The sequence below is a fragment of the Rhinolophus ferrumequinum genome, chromosome 5 (assembly GCF_004115265.2).
Source record: "Rhinolophus ferrumequinum isolate MPI-CBG mRhiFer1 chromosome 5, mRhiFer1_v1.p, whole genome shotgun sequence".
Lineage (NCBI taxonomy): Eukaryota > Metazoa > Chordata > Mammalia > Chiroptera > Rhinolophidae > Rhinolophus > Rhinolophus ferrumequinum.
In genome coordinates, this window is record NC_046288.1 from 18,410,966 (window position 1) to 18,428,338 (window position 17,373).

Below are 17,373 nucleotides of genomic sequence, written 5' to 3' on the forward strand. Positions count from 1 at the left end.
ATAGGCAAACTATAGGAGACTAATTAGCAATGAAAATATAGGACAGCAATGTAATCCTCATTTTTAAAATTCTACCTTCAAGAGTTAAATCCTTCAACCACATTCTTTTGTATTTGCCCAGGATCATGACTAGACGTTGTGAGGTAATGCAATACCCAAGAGAGAAGGGAAACCTGTGTAAGGTAAAGAGATGTAGGTTGGAGATGTAGCTATGGTGACATAATGCACAATAAGTGAATGAAAAGGAAAGGTGTTAGAGCTCCACACAGAATTAGCAAATGTTAATTAGATTATTTCCAATTGAAATAACAACCCAATTTAAGTACCTATAGGAATAAACTAGGAAAGTTTCAATGGTCTAGTATAAAATCATACATTAAAAAACATTATTTAGCCGGTGAAGAAAAGGTCATGAGGGAATCCTTGGCTTGGAGGTGATGATGGAAACCACAGTCTAACTTACTAGAAAGGATTAATATATAATAAGATGTTTTGTCTACACTATGGCTTTCTTTCTCCTCCACCTAGCCACCCTTCCTGGAAAGTTGGCTCAGGCTCTCAGCAGGGTTCATGCAGTACTTGCGTGGTAAAGCCATTCTTCTATTGAACAGGATGCAGATTTTTTTTTTTTTCTGGCAATGGACAGTATCTTTATTGTTTCTAGATATTAACAGTCATTGCTTGGGGTTGCGTCCTATCCATTACATAGCAGATCCCAAATGTTTCACAACCAAAGGATCTTTTGGTTATCTATACCCACTACCACAATCTCAGGTTTTGAAAGATTTTGTTGTTGTTGTTCACAAAACAGTGACATTTGTTCATTTGTTTTATAATCAAGGACACATACAGCTATTAATCTGTCTCCTGTCAGCATGAAGTAACATATGGTGATGATATACTTCAGAAACAAATTTGGTATCTTGGGTAGCCTCTACAGCTTGACTGTGGGTGGTCTAGGATTTCATTTGACTTTTTGAAATATTCTAAAGGTTTTGGCCTCCTATTATTATCTTCATAGATCCCTTAAGAATTTGGAAACTTTAGGCTGGGAACTCTTGAATTAAGCAGCAGAGTGCTCAGGGACAAAAATGCATATAGATTAGTTGCAACTGGAAAGGGGGCAGTTAGAAGAGTCCAGATGATATAAGGGGGGAAAGGGTGTGGAGGTGAAGTACCATTCTTCCTATCTTCAAACCTGTATTTTACCTAGCAACTTCCTTGAGCAGTAAAACAACTTAAACAATATTAACGTATCACTTTATCTGGTTTACTGATAGTTCCATGATTTTCCCTTATAAGACACTTAAACTAAGTTTATATTTTTAAACAAATAGCAGTTCAACTCAATTAGTGTTTACTGGACATTTACTACATACAAGCTATTGTACTAGGTGCTGCACGTGAGAAAGGAAAAAGGAACTCACATCATTGAGTACCTACTCCAAGGTTAGAATGTGCTAGGCACACAACCCTTTGAAGTGGATGCAGTTCTTTTCATTTATAGATGAAGCTATGCACACTGGCCTCCTGTTATTTTTCAAACATATAGGTATACTTCTTTACATTTGCTATTTCTGTTGGACTGGGTGATATTTCCCTGGAAATTTTGTATACGTAGTCATTGTTCAAATATAAATTGACAAGTAATGCTTTTTTTGACCACTCTGTTTAAAATTCCCACCCTTTCCCTAACACATATTCCTTGTACCCTTTACTTGCTGTATTTTTCTTTATAGCTCTTATTACCATCTAATATACTCTGTATTTATTTCATTTATTGTCTTCCTGTTTAAAATATTTTTTAGTTTTCAATTATAGTTGACGTACATTATATTAGTTTCATGTGTACAACAGTGATTTGGACATTTATATAACTTACGAAGTGATCACCCCAATAAATCTAGGGCCCAGCTGTCACTTTACATGGTTATTACAATATTATTGACTATGTCCCCTATGCTATACTTTACTTCCCTATGATGATTTTGTAACTACCAATTTGTACCTCTTAATCCCTTCCCCCCTTCACCCATCCTCCCAAATTCCCATATGGCAACCATCGTCTCTGTATCTATGAGTTTGCTTATGTTTTTTTATTCATTTCTTTTAGATTCCACATATAAGTGAAATCACATGGTATTCAAAAAGACATAGGCATCTATATGTTCATTGCAGCATTATTTACAATAGCCAAGGTATGGAAACAACCTGAGTGTCCATCAATAGATAAATGGATAAAGAAGTGGTACTATGTACAATGGAACATTACTCAGCCATAAGAAATTTGTTGAAAAATGACATCTTGCCATCTGCAACAACATAAATGGACCTAGAGGGTATTATGCTGTGTGAAATAACTCAGCATAGATAGACAAACACCATATGATTTCATTTATTGTCTTTCTGTCCTGACATGAGGGCAAGGATTTTTGTCTAGTTATTCACCAGTGTATTCTCAGCCTTAGAACACTACTTGGTACATAGTAAGTGCTCAATAAATATTTACTGAACAAATGACCTAAAGCTCAGATAATTAAATAACTTTATCAGGGATAAAAAAATAGCACTTCATTTTAAAATAATAAACCCATTCTTTCTCCCTTTTTCTCTCTGTCTCTCCCCCTCTCTCATTCCTGTATCTAAACATTAGTACAAATAAAAGTTTTAAAACAGAAAATAAAAAAACACCCTAGAATCTCCAATGTTAGTACTGGAGTAATAATCTCTTAGATGAGAATCATTGTTGGACCAAGTGTTCCATGTCCCTTAGATTGATTGTTACCCCCACCACAGTGACCCCAGGGGAGCTGCTTCCCCCCTAAACACTGTGGCCTGGTTGTGTGCACAGAATCCTTACTTGCATTACTCCCCTAGGACAGCTAAGGCAAGGTGTTAAGGGGCAACGAAGTCATTCCTGACGGCTGAGGGGCAATGCAAGTGAAATAAACAGAAACTAACATGGAAATAGATAATCTGATTGAAGAATTTGAGCTTGATCTTCAGGGTGGATGACTCAGTTTTGAGACTGTGCAATCCTGGGGGTTCCTATTAATCACCCCTTTTCTCTTCCCACTTTCTGAAAGGAGCTTCACTATTTAATTAGGAAGGCCATGTCTTCACATGAGAGTTTACATGTGCTGTGTCAGGTCTGAATCCTACCTGACACCAGGGCCAGGGCTTAGTCTAACATAAAGAGTGTAGACCCCAAATGGGTAACCACAATATTGCCATGGGGACATGAAAGACAATTTGGGGAATATAATCAATAACGTTGTAAAGATTTTGTAGGGTGTCAGATGGGCACTTGTCTTATTAGGGAGACTACTTCATGGAGACGGTGTAGATGCCTGACCACTGCAGTGTACACCTGAAGCTGAAGCTGAACAATACTGAATGTCAACTATAATTTAATATATATATATATATATGGTCACACAAGATGGAGTACAGCATAGGGAATAGAGTCAATGGAATTGTAACAGCTACATAGGATGTCAGAGGGGTAGTAGATGGGGGAGGAGGGTTATCACTTTGTGAGGGGTGTAAATGTCTAACTATTACATTGTTTTGTACACCTGAAACTAATGTAAAAAAATAAAAAAGAGTGTAGACCCTATTAAAGAGCTCAGACACAAAGGAAGAAAGAATTTACATTGGGGTAAAGACAGGCTATTTAATAAATGGTGCTGGGAAAATTGGACAGACACATGCAAAAAAGTTAAACTGGACCACCTTCTTACACCATATACAAGATTAAAGTCAAAATGGATTAAAGACTTAAATGTAAGAAACTTAAATTTTATGAAACCATAAAACTCGTAGAAGAAAATAAAGGAAGTAAACTTACAGATATTACCCTTAGTAATATTTTTACTGATATATCCCCTCAGGCAAGGGAAGCAATAAAGAACATAAACAAATGGGACCACATCAAACTACAAAGGTTTTTCACAGCAAAGGAAACCATCAACAAAACAAAAAGCTATCCTACTAAATGGGAGAAGATATTTGCCAATGATACATCTAATAAAGGGTTAATATCCAAAATTTATAAAAATCTCATGCAACTCAACACCAGAAAAACCCCAAAACAAACAACCCAATTAAAAAGTGGGGAGAGGACATGAAGAGACATTTCTCCAAAGAGGACATACAGATGGCCAATACACATATGAAAAGATGCTCCACGTCACTGATCATCAGAGAAATGCAAATAAAAACCACAATGACATACCACCTCACACCTGTCAGAATGACCATCATCAATAAATCAACAAAGAGTGTTGGCGAAGATGTGGAGAAAAGGGAACCCTCACGCACTGTTGGTGGGATTGCAAATTGGTGCAGCCACTATGAAAAACAGTATGGAGGTTCCTCAAAACATTAAAAATAGAAATACCTTATGACCCAGCAATTCCACTCCTGGGTATTTATCCAGAGAAATTGAAAACACTAATTCGAAAAAATATATGCACCCCTATGTTTATTGCAGCACTATTCACCAAAATATGGAAACAAATGAAATGCCCATCAATAGACAATTAGGTAAAGAAATTGTGGTACATTTATACAATGGAGTATTACTCTGCCATAAAAAAGAATGATATCTTATAATTTGCAACAACGTGGATGGACTTAGAGAATATTACACTAAGTGAAATAAGTCAGAGGGAGAAAGACAAATACTATATGATCTCACTTATATGTGGAATCTAAAGACCAGAATAAATGAGCAAACAAAACAGAAACAGACTCAGAGATACAGAGAACAAATTGATGATTGCTAAATGGGAAGGGGTTGGGGGATGGAGGAAAAGGTGAAGGGATTAGAAAGTACAAATTGGCAGTCACAAAATAATCATGGGGATGTGAAATACAGTAGTATGGGGTATATAATCAATAAGGTTGTAATGACTGTAGGATGCCAGATGGGTACTGGACTTATCGGGGAGATCACCTCATAGATTATGTAGAAGCCTGACCACTGCACTGTACACCTGAAGCTGATGTAGAATAATACTGAATGTCAGCTATAATTAAATGTGTATGTATGGTCACGGGATGTAAAGTACAGCATAGGGAATATAGTCAATGGTATAGTAACAGTTGTATACAATGTCAAAGGGGTAGTAGACTGGGAGGGGGGTTATCACTCTGTGAGGGGTGTAAATGTCTAATCCGTTGTTTTGCACACCTGAAACTAATAAAAGGAAACTTAAAAAAATAAAAAGAGTTCAGGTAAGTGTGAGAGAAAATACTTTTCCTGGTCACCTCCCTTTTTGTACATAGAAGTACTTTCTTGGAGTAATTCTCCTGGCCTCTTGCCTTATTCCTTAATTAGACTCCCCAGGGGTTAGAAGCGACATCTGTTTGATGGAATTGGAAGAAAGAACTGACCCCTTCTGGTCCCTCTCTCTTTGGGACCTGTCTATCTACAGTGATTGATCTTTGTGATCTGCTTTCTGTCGCATAGCAAACAGCCTCTACAGGGGGAGGCTTGCAGCTAGGGGGAAAAGTTCAATTCAGGCATGTCAGGGATCCACACTGTTCTCTTCAATATAGTTTTATCAGTAATAGAGAAAGTATTTTTATTCTATTCGTCTAACTCCTGTGCCTATTTTTCAGTTAGTTGTTAATTGTGGTGGGCAAAAAAGGGTTGGTATTTATTGGGTCCCTTAAACTTTAAGCAACTACATAAATAATTATAATATGAACTACAGTAATAGAAGTGGTGTATTAGTCTGCATAGGATAGGCAACGGTACAGTAACAAACTACACAACTCTCAAAGACTTAATGCTATAAAAGTCTATTTCTCCCTCATGTCACAGTCCAGTGTGAGTTGGCTGGCACCCCTCTGTCTTGTAGCTATGCTGTCTAGAATATATGGCTTCCAGGGTCACTGCAACAGGGAAAGAGAGAAATAGAGGTGACACATTAGCTCCTAAGTGCATTGCCCTGGAAGTGATACCCGACACTTCTGCTGAAGTTAGACATAACTAGGCACATGGCTCCAGACAACTGCAAGGAAGCCTGAGAAATGTAGAGAAACTCATGGATGTTTGGGGAACATGCACAGTCTTTTCTATAGGTGGATTCAGAACAATCAGGAAAGGTCCAAGGGAGCAGAGTAGGGAAGAAACGGGGGGTGAGAGGGACCAGAAATATATTTTGCCTATTTCATAGTTTTCCCAAAGCCACACATTCTGCCTGAATTTCATCTGTATAATCTCTTCAGAATCCAGTGTCATCAAGCCATTTACAAATTACCTTAGTATGCAAATGGAGGGGTTTTCCCACTAACAAGTGTGCATTTTACCTGTGATCTTCTGGTGACAATATGCTCTTGGTTTTATTGCATATTTACTGTCTTTGTTTCATTATGTACTATATATAAATGATTCTAGAAGTGAGAATTTGGGGTCCACAATATTTTTTAATACTTTGAGCTTTTCAGGACTCTTCCAAACCACATCAAATAGGGCACTGGTTTGTTTGGTTTTTTCTCCCTTCAGATGGGATTTCTTTGAGTAGGAGTCATTTAATGCAACCATATTTGTTAAGCATGCTCTTTGAATTAATCAGCTGGTATTTGTTAGTTTTTTTTCTAGGAAGAGACTGCAGGATCTTTCTAGGCCTAAAAAACAATGGGGAAACCCAGATAGGTAAGGCGATATCATATACGTGTATTTGTTTGTGATGATGTGTTCCTTACATTAAACAGGTAAGTATTCTCAGCTGACCAATAACCCTGCGTTCCATGTGCATCTACCTCTTCGCTCAACTGCATCCACTGAACCAATATTGTCATCGCAGCTGAGCCAACACATGGAAGCAATACCCTAGGTCAGTGGTTCTCAAATTTGTCTGCAAGTTGGAACCATCCGGAGACCTTTAAAATGGATGCTTGGGTCTCATCCCCAGAAATCCTGACTTACTTGGTCAGGGTGCAGCCTAAATTTCAGGACTATTAAAAGCTCCTGAGATGATTCTCATAGGCAGACAGGTCTGAGAACCACCATCCTACGGTGTTATTCTACACTCCTTTGCAACTTGTGTGTCCAGCCTCCAGGTGGCTGCTTCTAACCGCTGTTAGTGCTGTCCCTAAGCCCACCTGGAGCACACCTGTTCTCTGGATCCGCAGCCTGTTCGACCCATTGTCCTTCCACCGTTGGCCACAGAACTCCTCTTCTTCTTCCTGAGCTCTTAAGCAAAGCCTGAATTTTTCTGTCGTTGTTTTCTTCTACTCTACTATTGCTTTTTAAAAACAAAATTAATAGACTCTATTTTTAAAACAGTTTTAGGTTTATAGAAAAATTGAGTAAAAACACGAGAGTTTCTGTATGAACATCCACTCCTCTAGTGTCCAATATCATTAACATCTTTCATTAGTGTGGCACATTTGTTACAGTTGATGAACAAATATTGATACTATTATTATTAACTAAAGTCTATAATTTACATTAGGGTTCACTTTTTATGTTGCACTATTCTATGGGTTTTGACAAATGCATAATGTCGTGTATCCACCGTTACAGTATTATACAGAATGTTTCCCTGCCTTAAAAATTACCTGTGAGGGGGATCAAATGTATGGTGATGGAAGGGGAGCTGACTCTGGGTGGTGAACACACAGTGTGATTTATGGATGATGTGATACAGAATTGCACAACTGAAATCTATGTAATTCTACTAACAATTGTCACCCCAATAAATTAAAAATAAATTAAAAAAAAAAATTACCTGTGCTCCACCTATTCATTTCTTTCCTTCTCCCCCTCTCCAAACCCCTGCCAACTACTGATCTTTTTTACTGTATGTATCATTTTGCCTTTTCCAGAATGTCATATAGTAGGAATCATACAGTGTGTAATCTTTTCTGACTGGCTTCTTTCACTTAGAAAGGCATTAAAGTTTCCTCCGTGCCTTTTTATCTTGAGTTCATTTCTTTTTATTGCTGAATAATATTCCATTATCTGGATCTACCACAGATTACTTATCCATTCATCTATCGAAGGACATGTTGATTGCTTCTAATTTTGGGCAATTATAAATAAAGCTGCTATAAACATTTGTGGCAGGATTTTGTGTAGATATAAGTTTTCTACTCACTTGGTAAATACCTAGGAGTACAATTGCTGGATCATCTGATAAGAATATATTTAGCTTTGTAACAAACTGCTGTCTTCCAATGTCTCTGTACCATTTCCACCAGCAATTAATGAGAGTTCCTGTTGCTCCATATCTTCACTAGCATTTGGTGTTGTCAGCCTTTTGTATTTCAGCCATTCTAATATGTATGTACGGTATCTCATTGTTTTAATTTGCAGCTGCCTAATGACATGATGTTAGGATATTTCATATGCTTATTTGCCATCTTTATATCTTCTTTGGTAAAGTGTCTGTTCTGATCTTTTGCTCACTTTCTAATTGGGTTGTTTATTTTTTTTATTGAATGTTAAGAGTTCTTTGTATATTTTGGATACCATTCCTTTATCAGATGATAACGACTGAATGTTTATGCTCCCTCAAAATGCATGTTTTGACATCTAACGCCCAGTGTGATGGTAATGGAGGTGGGACCTTTGGGAGATGATTAGATCATGAAGGTGGAGCCCTCATGAATAGGATTCATGCCCTTATAAAAGATCCCAGAGGCTCCCTCACCCCTTCCACCACGTGAGGACACAAACTTCTGCTTTAGCTTCTTATTCTCCCGTAAGTCATTCCCTCCTCTCTAATCTCTGCTTTACATCACCATCAGATGAGTCCCCAGTTTTCACCGTTTGTTCATTCATCAAACCACGATTGAGCACTGGCTGTGTACAGCACTAAACTATGCAAGGGGAGATCTCCAAAAGCGTAAGACACAATCTCTCACTTAGACGAATACATAGGCTGGAGAGGCAGGTGGTCTTTGTCAAAATTGTGGAGGGCCCTGTAAGCCACAGTGAGGAGTTGGGAATGGAAACCTTTGAAGTGTCTTAAGCCAGGGAATGATTTCATCAGACTGGAGTTTAGCAAGATCACTCCGGCAGTGGTATAGAGAAAAGCGTGTGGATGATGGGACCTGGGCAAGGGAGATAGCAACGGGGCTGGTGAGAAATCAGCAGATTTGAGTCATAGTTAGAAAAATGAATCAGCAGAATGTAGGGGGTGAGGACACTGGATTGATTAATAAACATTCTAATAGTGACTTGCTGATGCTTACGAAGTAGAAACAGAAAGATTAGATACAAAAATATAGACAGAATAAAAAAAAAAACAACAAACACCTGGGGCATTTTAAAGGGATAAGCTCAATCAGCTGGCAGACACAGCCATGTACAAGGTCAGGTTACTGAGGTGCCTTTTTCTGACTCCTCCGCCAGGCCTTCCAGGCCTTCTTCTGTCTTCCCCACCCATGCCAGCAATCTTACTTAATTACTCCCAACATGACTTTCTGCTTCTGCCCAAACATGCCTGGCACAATGTTTGGTTATTCTCATTTCTCATGGTTACCCCAACGTGGAATGGGCCTCATTTCTGGCATTCTGCGCCTTCTACTGTCTTCCATGAAGCCTTTGAAGGTGAATCCTAGACTGTTTCCTCCTTTTCTCTTCAGCCCCTGCACAGTAATCATCCCTACTTTACAGGGCTGTGCAGACTAACTAATCTGATGTCTCTAAAGCACTTAGCCCAGAGCCTGGCCCACAGTACGTCTTCCACAAATGGTAACTACTACTATTACTCTTCTATTCTCTGACCACCTGGTACAGTGCATCACCCAAAGTGAGAGCACAGTGTAGAGAGGTGACATGCCCATTTTACGTTGACCTGACTATAAATTATAGTGTCGATTACATAATTGGCAGAAACAGAACTATCCCTAGTAGGTTCATTTTTGGTAACCACATTTTAAGACAGTAAATTTTATTCTAACTTGTGTAAGTAGTTTATCTGCTTCTGATGCCTGAAAATTGTAAAATTCTGTAATAGAGATAGTTCTTAAACTGAAGTAAAATCAGTAGAGGAGTCATCAAGAGCCATTTCTAAGATGTCCATTAACAGTGAATTTCTTACCATTTTATTTTTTCTGCTTTTAAACAGAGGACTGTGTTGGGGAAATCAAGATCCTATTCGCCCTATTTCCCAGAGTGTTTTGAAGGCTCAGCTGAACAAAAGATTAGAGAACCTTGCCAAGCCCAAGGAAGTCTACCAATATGTACCTAACAGGTTAATGTTGTATGTTATTAGGTTACTTTTTCGGGAGTCTCTAGGGAAAATGAACACAGAACCCAGCCCTTTTATCTAAAAGCCATAAATAGCCCTATAATTAAAATTTATTGAGGATTAGGGATTCTGTATCTGTTTCCCATCTGATGCTATCGTCAAACTTTTCCAGAGCAAGATCTGGATATATTTAGCTATTGCAGACTTGTTTTATATTTTATAATTTTTTTTTGACTTACCAGTATTCCCACTATTTTTTTTAATAAAGTACGAGTATTATGCAAGGGTATGTACCATATATAGCACTGTTGTGGATCAACTTATTTGTGCATGAAACTTTATGAATTTTGTATACCACCCCTGAGCTTGATTACCATGAGTTAATTAGGGCATCTAAAAGCATTTGGTGTCCATTGCCAATTTGTTTTTAGCACATGTTTTTTGACTAGGCTTTCTGCTGGTTGGCTCTTTGAGGAAAGACTTTGGGGGTGGGGTGGACAGGGGACAGGTACAGGCAGAGAGGGAGATCAAAGTAAAGAAAAACGTAAAAATACTATTATTTATCTGAAGTTTGGTTTCCAGGATAATTGAGGTGGCTATTTCTATCTCTTTCAATATACAACTTAAGTCAAAAGCCAATACTTTTTCTGGAAGGGGCCAGATACAAAGTTGTCCACAAAAATCTCTGTTGCAACTACCCAACTCTGCCATTAAATTGGAAAGCCGCCATAGACATATGTAAACAGATATTGGCCTGTAGTTTTCTTGCAATGTCTTTGTGGTAGTGCTGTCCTTATGGAAGGAACTGGAAAAATGTATAGAATTGGCATGTATTTCTTCTTTATATATCTGATAGAATTCTACCAATGAAGTCATCTAGGCCTGGAGTTTTTTGGTGGGAAGGATTTCAACTATAAATTCAATTTATTTAATACATATAAAGCTGTTACGAATTTGTCAAATTAACACTTGTGAAGTGGAGCACAGGGTGCCCGATGGTGAAGTGCAGTTCAATGATAGACCATAAAGGGAAGTGAAATAGACAAGTTTATTATTCACAGGTCCTAGGGGAAGCACCTAGCATGCCTCAAGGGTAGGTTAAAGCAGAGTTTCAGACAGAGAGAGGCAGAACCTGGGACACAGGCTTTTATTAAGGCCTGTGGGTAGAGTGCTTTGGAGTTTCTGGGCTAAGGCCAGGTTGGTCAATTCAAACCAAAAGAGTGGATTTTAGATTAGCTCTTCAGGGGTCTTAGTTAAGGGCTGCATAAGGGGAGAGCATTGGGAGTCAAGGGAGATTGCTAGTCCAAGGGCTGTTGGGTGCTCATATCAGGAACTTGTATTTACTTGTGACTTGGCGAGCTGCTATTTAGGGCATGTGCTTGTAAGAGGGACTAGAGTCAGTTTGTCACTGTGGGCCACTTGGCCAAACAAAATGGATGCCAAAGTGGCAGTACTACGGAATAGCTTAGCTAAACTCTTGACAGGGGCTATTCAGATTATTTCTTTCTGAATGAGTAGAGGTAGTGAGTGTCTTTCAAAGAATTTATCCATTTCATCTAAGTTTTAAAACTTGTGGGCATAAAATTGTCCACACATTCTCTTATTTTCTTCTTAATATCTGTCCAATCTCTAGTGATGATTCCCCTCTCATTCCTGATATCGGCAAGTTGTACCTTCTCTCTTTTTGGCTAATCATTCTGGCTAGAGGTTTATCAATTTTGGGTTTCATTAATTTTCTCTATGCTTTTGCTGCTTACCATTTCTTTGATTTCTGCTCTGATCTTTATCATTTCCTTTCTTCTGATTACTTTGGGTTTCATTTGCTCTACTTTTTCTAGTTTCTTTAGGTGGAAACAGAGACTACCCGCTACCTTAATGGAATTGTGAGACTTGGGTGTGTGGATGACTGTAGCAGGGAAGAATCATATAAAGACGGCATCCATACATTCTATGAATATGTAATATCCATAAACAGAAACATACGTAAACATAAAATTTCAAATTAATATATAAATTGGTTAATAATACAATCTTATTTGAATACTGCTTTTTAATTTGTAAAATGACTTAGACATCTCTTATTTAATCTTCATAACAACCATAAAATATATTATTTTCTCCATCTCACTCATGTACTTCTAGGTGTTGGCAGCATAAGGCGTAAGCATTATGGTCAGTACATATATTCATGGCATTTAGTGTTTGCCATTGCCACCCGAGAGAATGTCGCGTACCTGGTGTCCTCCCATCTTCTGTTTTGTACCTTTCACCTCCTGTCTGGGCCTCTACCTTTTGCCCTACTTTGCAACATATCTTGCCTTTGTGTGATGCTCACTGGCTGCTTAATCACCCCTTCCTCTCACTCACTGACCCCCCCCCTTATGTGAATCTGATCTCTCCAAAGTGCCCCATTGTACAAAATCACCTCTTCCTTCTCTATCTCTGCTTCCCAAACAGAACTGCCATTTCCTGAAAAGGGCTAATCCCAGGGAAGAATGAGAGATTCTCTACCTGTTGGAGGTTGCCTGTGTATGTGGGTGAGGGTGGCTGAGTCAGTCAGGCAATGAAACCTGGGCTGTGCAATCTCAAACCCCCTGCAAGCCGATGTGTGGTGTATGGCCGGGCCGCAAGGCTCAGTGTTTGAAAGCAAAGGAAATACAGGCTTAAACATAGACCCAGGCTTACATTAGCAACCAACAGACAGAGGCCTGGGCAGATGGATGCATATCCACATCCATGAACATTCTAACGGAGCAAAGGTCGTTTGGAAAATAATAGAAGCAGAAGTGGGACTGCAATCTGAGTTAACAGCGGGTCTGAAGTAGTCAATATCACTTTCTTTGCCACTGATGATATACTCTGATTAAGAAAAGATTGAAGTGATAAGAACAATATGATTTATCCTAAATAAAATCTTAGTTAACAAAACCCAATAATGATTAAGTAATCCACACACCATGATCAAGTAGAATTTATTCCTAAATTCTGAGTTCTTTTTCACAAAGGAAAGCATCAATGTAATTCATTCTATTAACTAAAAATATAGTGAAAATATTTTTTTAAATTTCTTTTGTGAAAATATTTATCTATATAGATGTTAAAGAAATTATTTGGTTTTAAAGCAGCAAATTTTCTCTTTCCATCAGTATATTTTTTGTTTAGAAAATGCAGTTTATCTATTGTGGAAAATTGTCTGTTTTGGAATAGGATATTAGAAGCTAGCTGAAAACTTGATGGCTGTAACCATTTCTAATTTCTTCCTATGTAGAAAGTAGCTCAGCAGTAAAGAGGTAAACTGTCATGCCCACTTCCCTAGACCTGGGGGGCAATGTTGGAAATTACTATGATAATTTGAATTCTGCTTGTTTCACTCCTTTTCTTTTCTACAATTTGCAGGGCTCAATATTATTACAGCTGTGGTAGAGAGTCTGTAATCTGGGAGATCCCTTCTCCTGTACTGCTTAGAAAACCTTCCCAAAGGATGCAGAAGCTGGCACAGCCCAACAGATTCAAGAAAGAGCATCTAATAGATAGGTAGAGTACCTTGAGACGCTCTATAAATTCTAATCTAATTTGGTTAAATGTGAGAGTATTTTTCATATTTTAGTATATACAGTTTCATAAGCTAAAAGTCCACTTGTGTTTCAACGGATCAGGCGAAAAAATCTAATATTTTAAGCAATTGTAGGTAATCAGAAGACCTTCACCAATAAATACGTTTGACTCAAATTATGGTGAAGCTAAAATTCACATTAAACTTACCATTGTCAGTCAATTTAAAGGAAATATGCAGGGCCGGCTAGGTGGCTCAGGCGGTTGGAGCTCCATGCTCCTAACTTCGAAGGCTGCCGGTTCAATTCCCACATGGGCCAGTGGGCTCTCAACCACAATGTTGCCAGTTCAATTCCTTGAGTCCCGCAAGGGATGGTGGGCTGCGCCCCCTGCAACTAGCAACGGCAACTGGACCTGGAGCTGAGCTGCGCCCTCCACAACTAAGACTGAAAGGACAACAACTTGACTTGGAAAAAAGTCCTGGAAGTATACACTGTTCCCCAATAAAGTCCTGTTCCCCTTCCCCAATAAAAAAATAATAATATAAAAAAGGAAATATGCAAATAAAAAATTATAGGTTTTTGCAATTCACAGAACTTGATGTTCATCTCTGTGGCTTTGCACATGATCTTGCTTTTGCTCTGAATGCTGAATTTCTCCTTGTCTTTAAAAGACAGCTTAGGAGATATCTTCTACAAGGGAGCTACAATTGTGATGCAGTTGTTGGAAAAATGTTAGATTGCATTAGTGGAATATGTACAGTGTACAATTACAGGAAGGTGATAAATACTACTGATAAAAGAGTAGTTTAGTCAGAACACCTTAGGTGTATGTCCATCTATGGAGGGTGTACCTTAAGAAACTGATAATAAATTTGAGACTATTCAGAAAGAGATGAATGAGATGGTGAGTTTTCTGGAAACTGTGTTATATAAAAAATAGGAGAAAGGACATATTTATCTTAGAGAAGAGACCAAGGAATCAATGATAGCTGTGTTCAAATGTTTAAAGGGTCAGCGTCTGAAAGAGGAAGTGGAGGTGGAAGTAAAATTACTTTATTGACCTTAGAACTGGAAGTAGACTAAGGAAGTTACAGAGCAGCAGATGACAGCTAAGTGTAGGAAAATCTTTCTGACTAGCTACCTATCCAGTAAAAGAAACATTTATCAGGAAAAGTCAACTGCCATCTCCAACCCAATTCCTGAAATTGTTCAAGCACAGACTGGCATGATGACTTTACATGGATTTTTAGTAAAGATTGCTACATTCAGAGAGAGGTTGAACTGAACAACTTAAATCTTTTCCATCTTAGAATCCAGCAAAAGAGACCCAATTTCTCCCATAAAATTTCTTCATTTGCTTATTTATCATAGATTCAACAAAATCTGCTAATTTACTTAAAATATACTTATAAATTTGGTATATATTTGATATATACTGGGGGTGCCAAAAACATATACATATATATGACTTGTATTAATCTTTTGTTATTGATATATATTAAGTATTACAATTTTAATAGCTTTCTCCTTTCTTAAAATGTGTATATATATTTTTTTGGCACTCTCTGTATATTTCAGGGAAATACTTTATTTATCTGTCACCACTTTTTGAGACACCTGAGTTTGATGTTTCATATAAGTGAAATGCCCTTGAGTGTTGAAACATTTTGTTGGGGGGAATATTCTCTAACCAGCCTCTTTTCTGATTTTTTGTGCACTGGAAACAGATAACCAAGCTTGTTAGAATTGTGTTGGGGGGTGGGGAATGCAAGAGGAATTAAGCTAGTGAAGACACACAGGGCTGCCCAATAAGTGTACTACATGAATTTTTTGGTATATAGTTTAACTGAGTCACTGCAAGGGCTCAAAAGCATATGTGAGCAATCAGAAGAAAGAATCCACCAACTTAAAAATAGGTTAATTGAGGTGATCAAGTCTGAGGAACAGAAAGAATGAAATAAAGTGAACAAAACCCTCATAGACCTGCGGGACATCTTCAAGAGTATCAACATATCCATGATGGGAATCCATAAAGAGGAGAAAGCTAAAAATGCGGAAGGAATATTTGAAGAAATAATGTCCAAAGTTTCCCAAATTAGATGAAAAACAATAATCTACACATCCAAGAAACTCAACAAAATCCAATATGATAAACTCAAAGAAATCTATAATCAAACTGTCTTCAGCCAAAGAGGAAGAATCTTGAAAGAAGCAAGAGAAGTAACTCATTACATACAAATGATCTGCAATAAGATTAACAGGTGATTTCTCATCAGAAACCATAGAGGCAAGAAGGCAGTGGGATAACATATTTAAAGCACTGAAAGAAAGAAAAAAAAAAACAACTGTTAGCCAAGAATACTCTGTCTAACAAAACTATCGAACAAAAATGGAGCAACGAAGACCTTTCCAGAAAAATTAAAAATTAAATTCATTGCCAGCAGATTTGCTTTACAATAAATACTAAAGGTAGTCATTCAGGTTAAAATGAAAGGACCCTAGGCAATAACTAAAATCCACATAAAGAAACAAAGGGCATCAATAGAATTAACTACTTAGGTAAATATAAAGGCAAAGAAGGACATTTTATAATAATAAAATGATCAATCCATTACGGAAATATAATAATTACAAATATGTATGCACCTAACAACAGAACCCCAAAATAGATGAAGCAAAACCTGATAGAGTTGAAGAAATAGGCAAGTAAACAATAATAGTTGGATTTTTCAATACCCCACTTTCAATAATGGGAAGAATAACAAGCAGAATATCAACAAGGAAATAGGAGGCATGAACAACATTATAAAGCAACTATACCTAACAGATATTTATAAAACATGCCACCCAACAATAGCAGAATATGCATTCTTCTCAAATGGAACATTCTCTATTATAGATCATATATTATGTCATAAAACAAGTCTCAATAAATTTTTAAAAAATTGAATTCATATAAAATCAGTTTGCTGACCACAATGGAATGAAATTAGAAACCAATAGAAAAAAATTAGTTTCATTCCACAATGGAATGAAATTAGAAACCAATAGAAGAAAATTTGGAAACTTAAAAAAAAGTATCTGAAATTAAATACATTCCTAAATAAAAATGGGCCAAAGAAGAAATCACTTTAATATTAATAAAAATGAAAACACAACATATGAAAACTTATGAATGCAGCTAAAGTAGTGGGAAATTTTAGCTGTAAATGCCTACATAAAAAGGAAAAGAGATATCAGATCATAACCTAATCTCCCATCTTAAGAAACTGCAAATAGAAAGGCGAACTAATTTAAAACAAACAGAAAGAAGGAAATAATAAAGATTAGAGTGGAAATAAATGAAATAGAAATTAGAAAAACAGAAAATCAATGTTAAATCAAAAGTTGGTTCTTTGAAAAGATCAACAAAACAAACCTTTGGCTAGACTGACCAAGACAAAAAGAAGACTCAAATTACTAAATTCAAGGAAGAAAGAGGGGCCCTTTCTAAGGGTCATTTATAAAAGAAGGCTCATTACTACTGACCTTATAGAAATAAAAATGAATGTAAGGGATTACTATGAGCAATTGTATGGCCAATAAATTAGATACTGTAAACAAAA

The 17,373-nt window shown here is 37.3% G+C and overlaps 1 protein-coding gene across 3 annotated transcripts in view; it reads left to right on the plus strand.

Moving 5' to 3' along the window:
- Positions 1 to 17,373, plus strand: part of THEGL (theg spermatid protein like) — a 41,362-nt gene that overhangs the window by 12,309 nt on the left and 11,680 nt on the right. The window contains exons 3-5 of one of the 3 annotated variants that reach the window (XM_033106348.1): positions 6,602 to 6,667; positions 10,092 to 10,226; positions 13,611 to 13,748. In XM_033106348.1, coding sequence (XP_032962239.1) covers positions 6,602 to 6,667; positions 10,092 to 10,226; positions 13,611 to 13,748 — 339 coding nt within the window. The remainder of the gene's footprint in view (positions 1 to 6,601; positions 6,668 to 10,091; positions 10,227 to 13,610; positions 13,749 to 17,373) is intronic. The other 2 variants (XM_033106349.1, XM_033106350.1) reach the window with 2 other exon arrangements.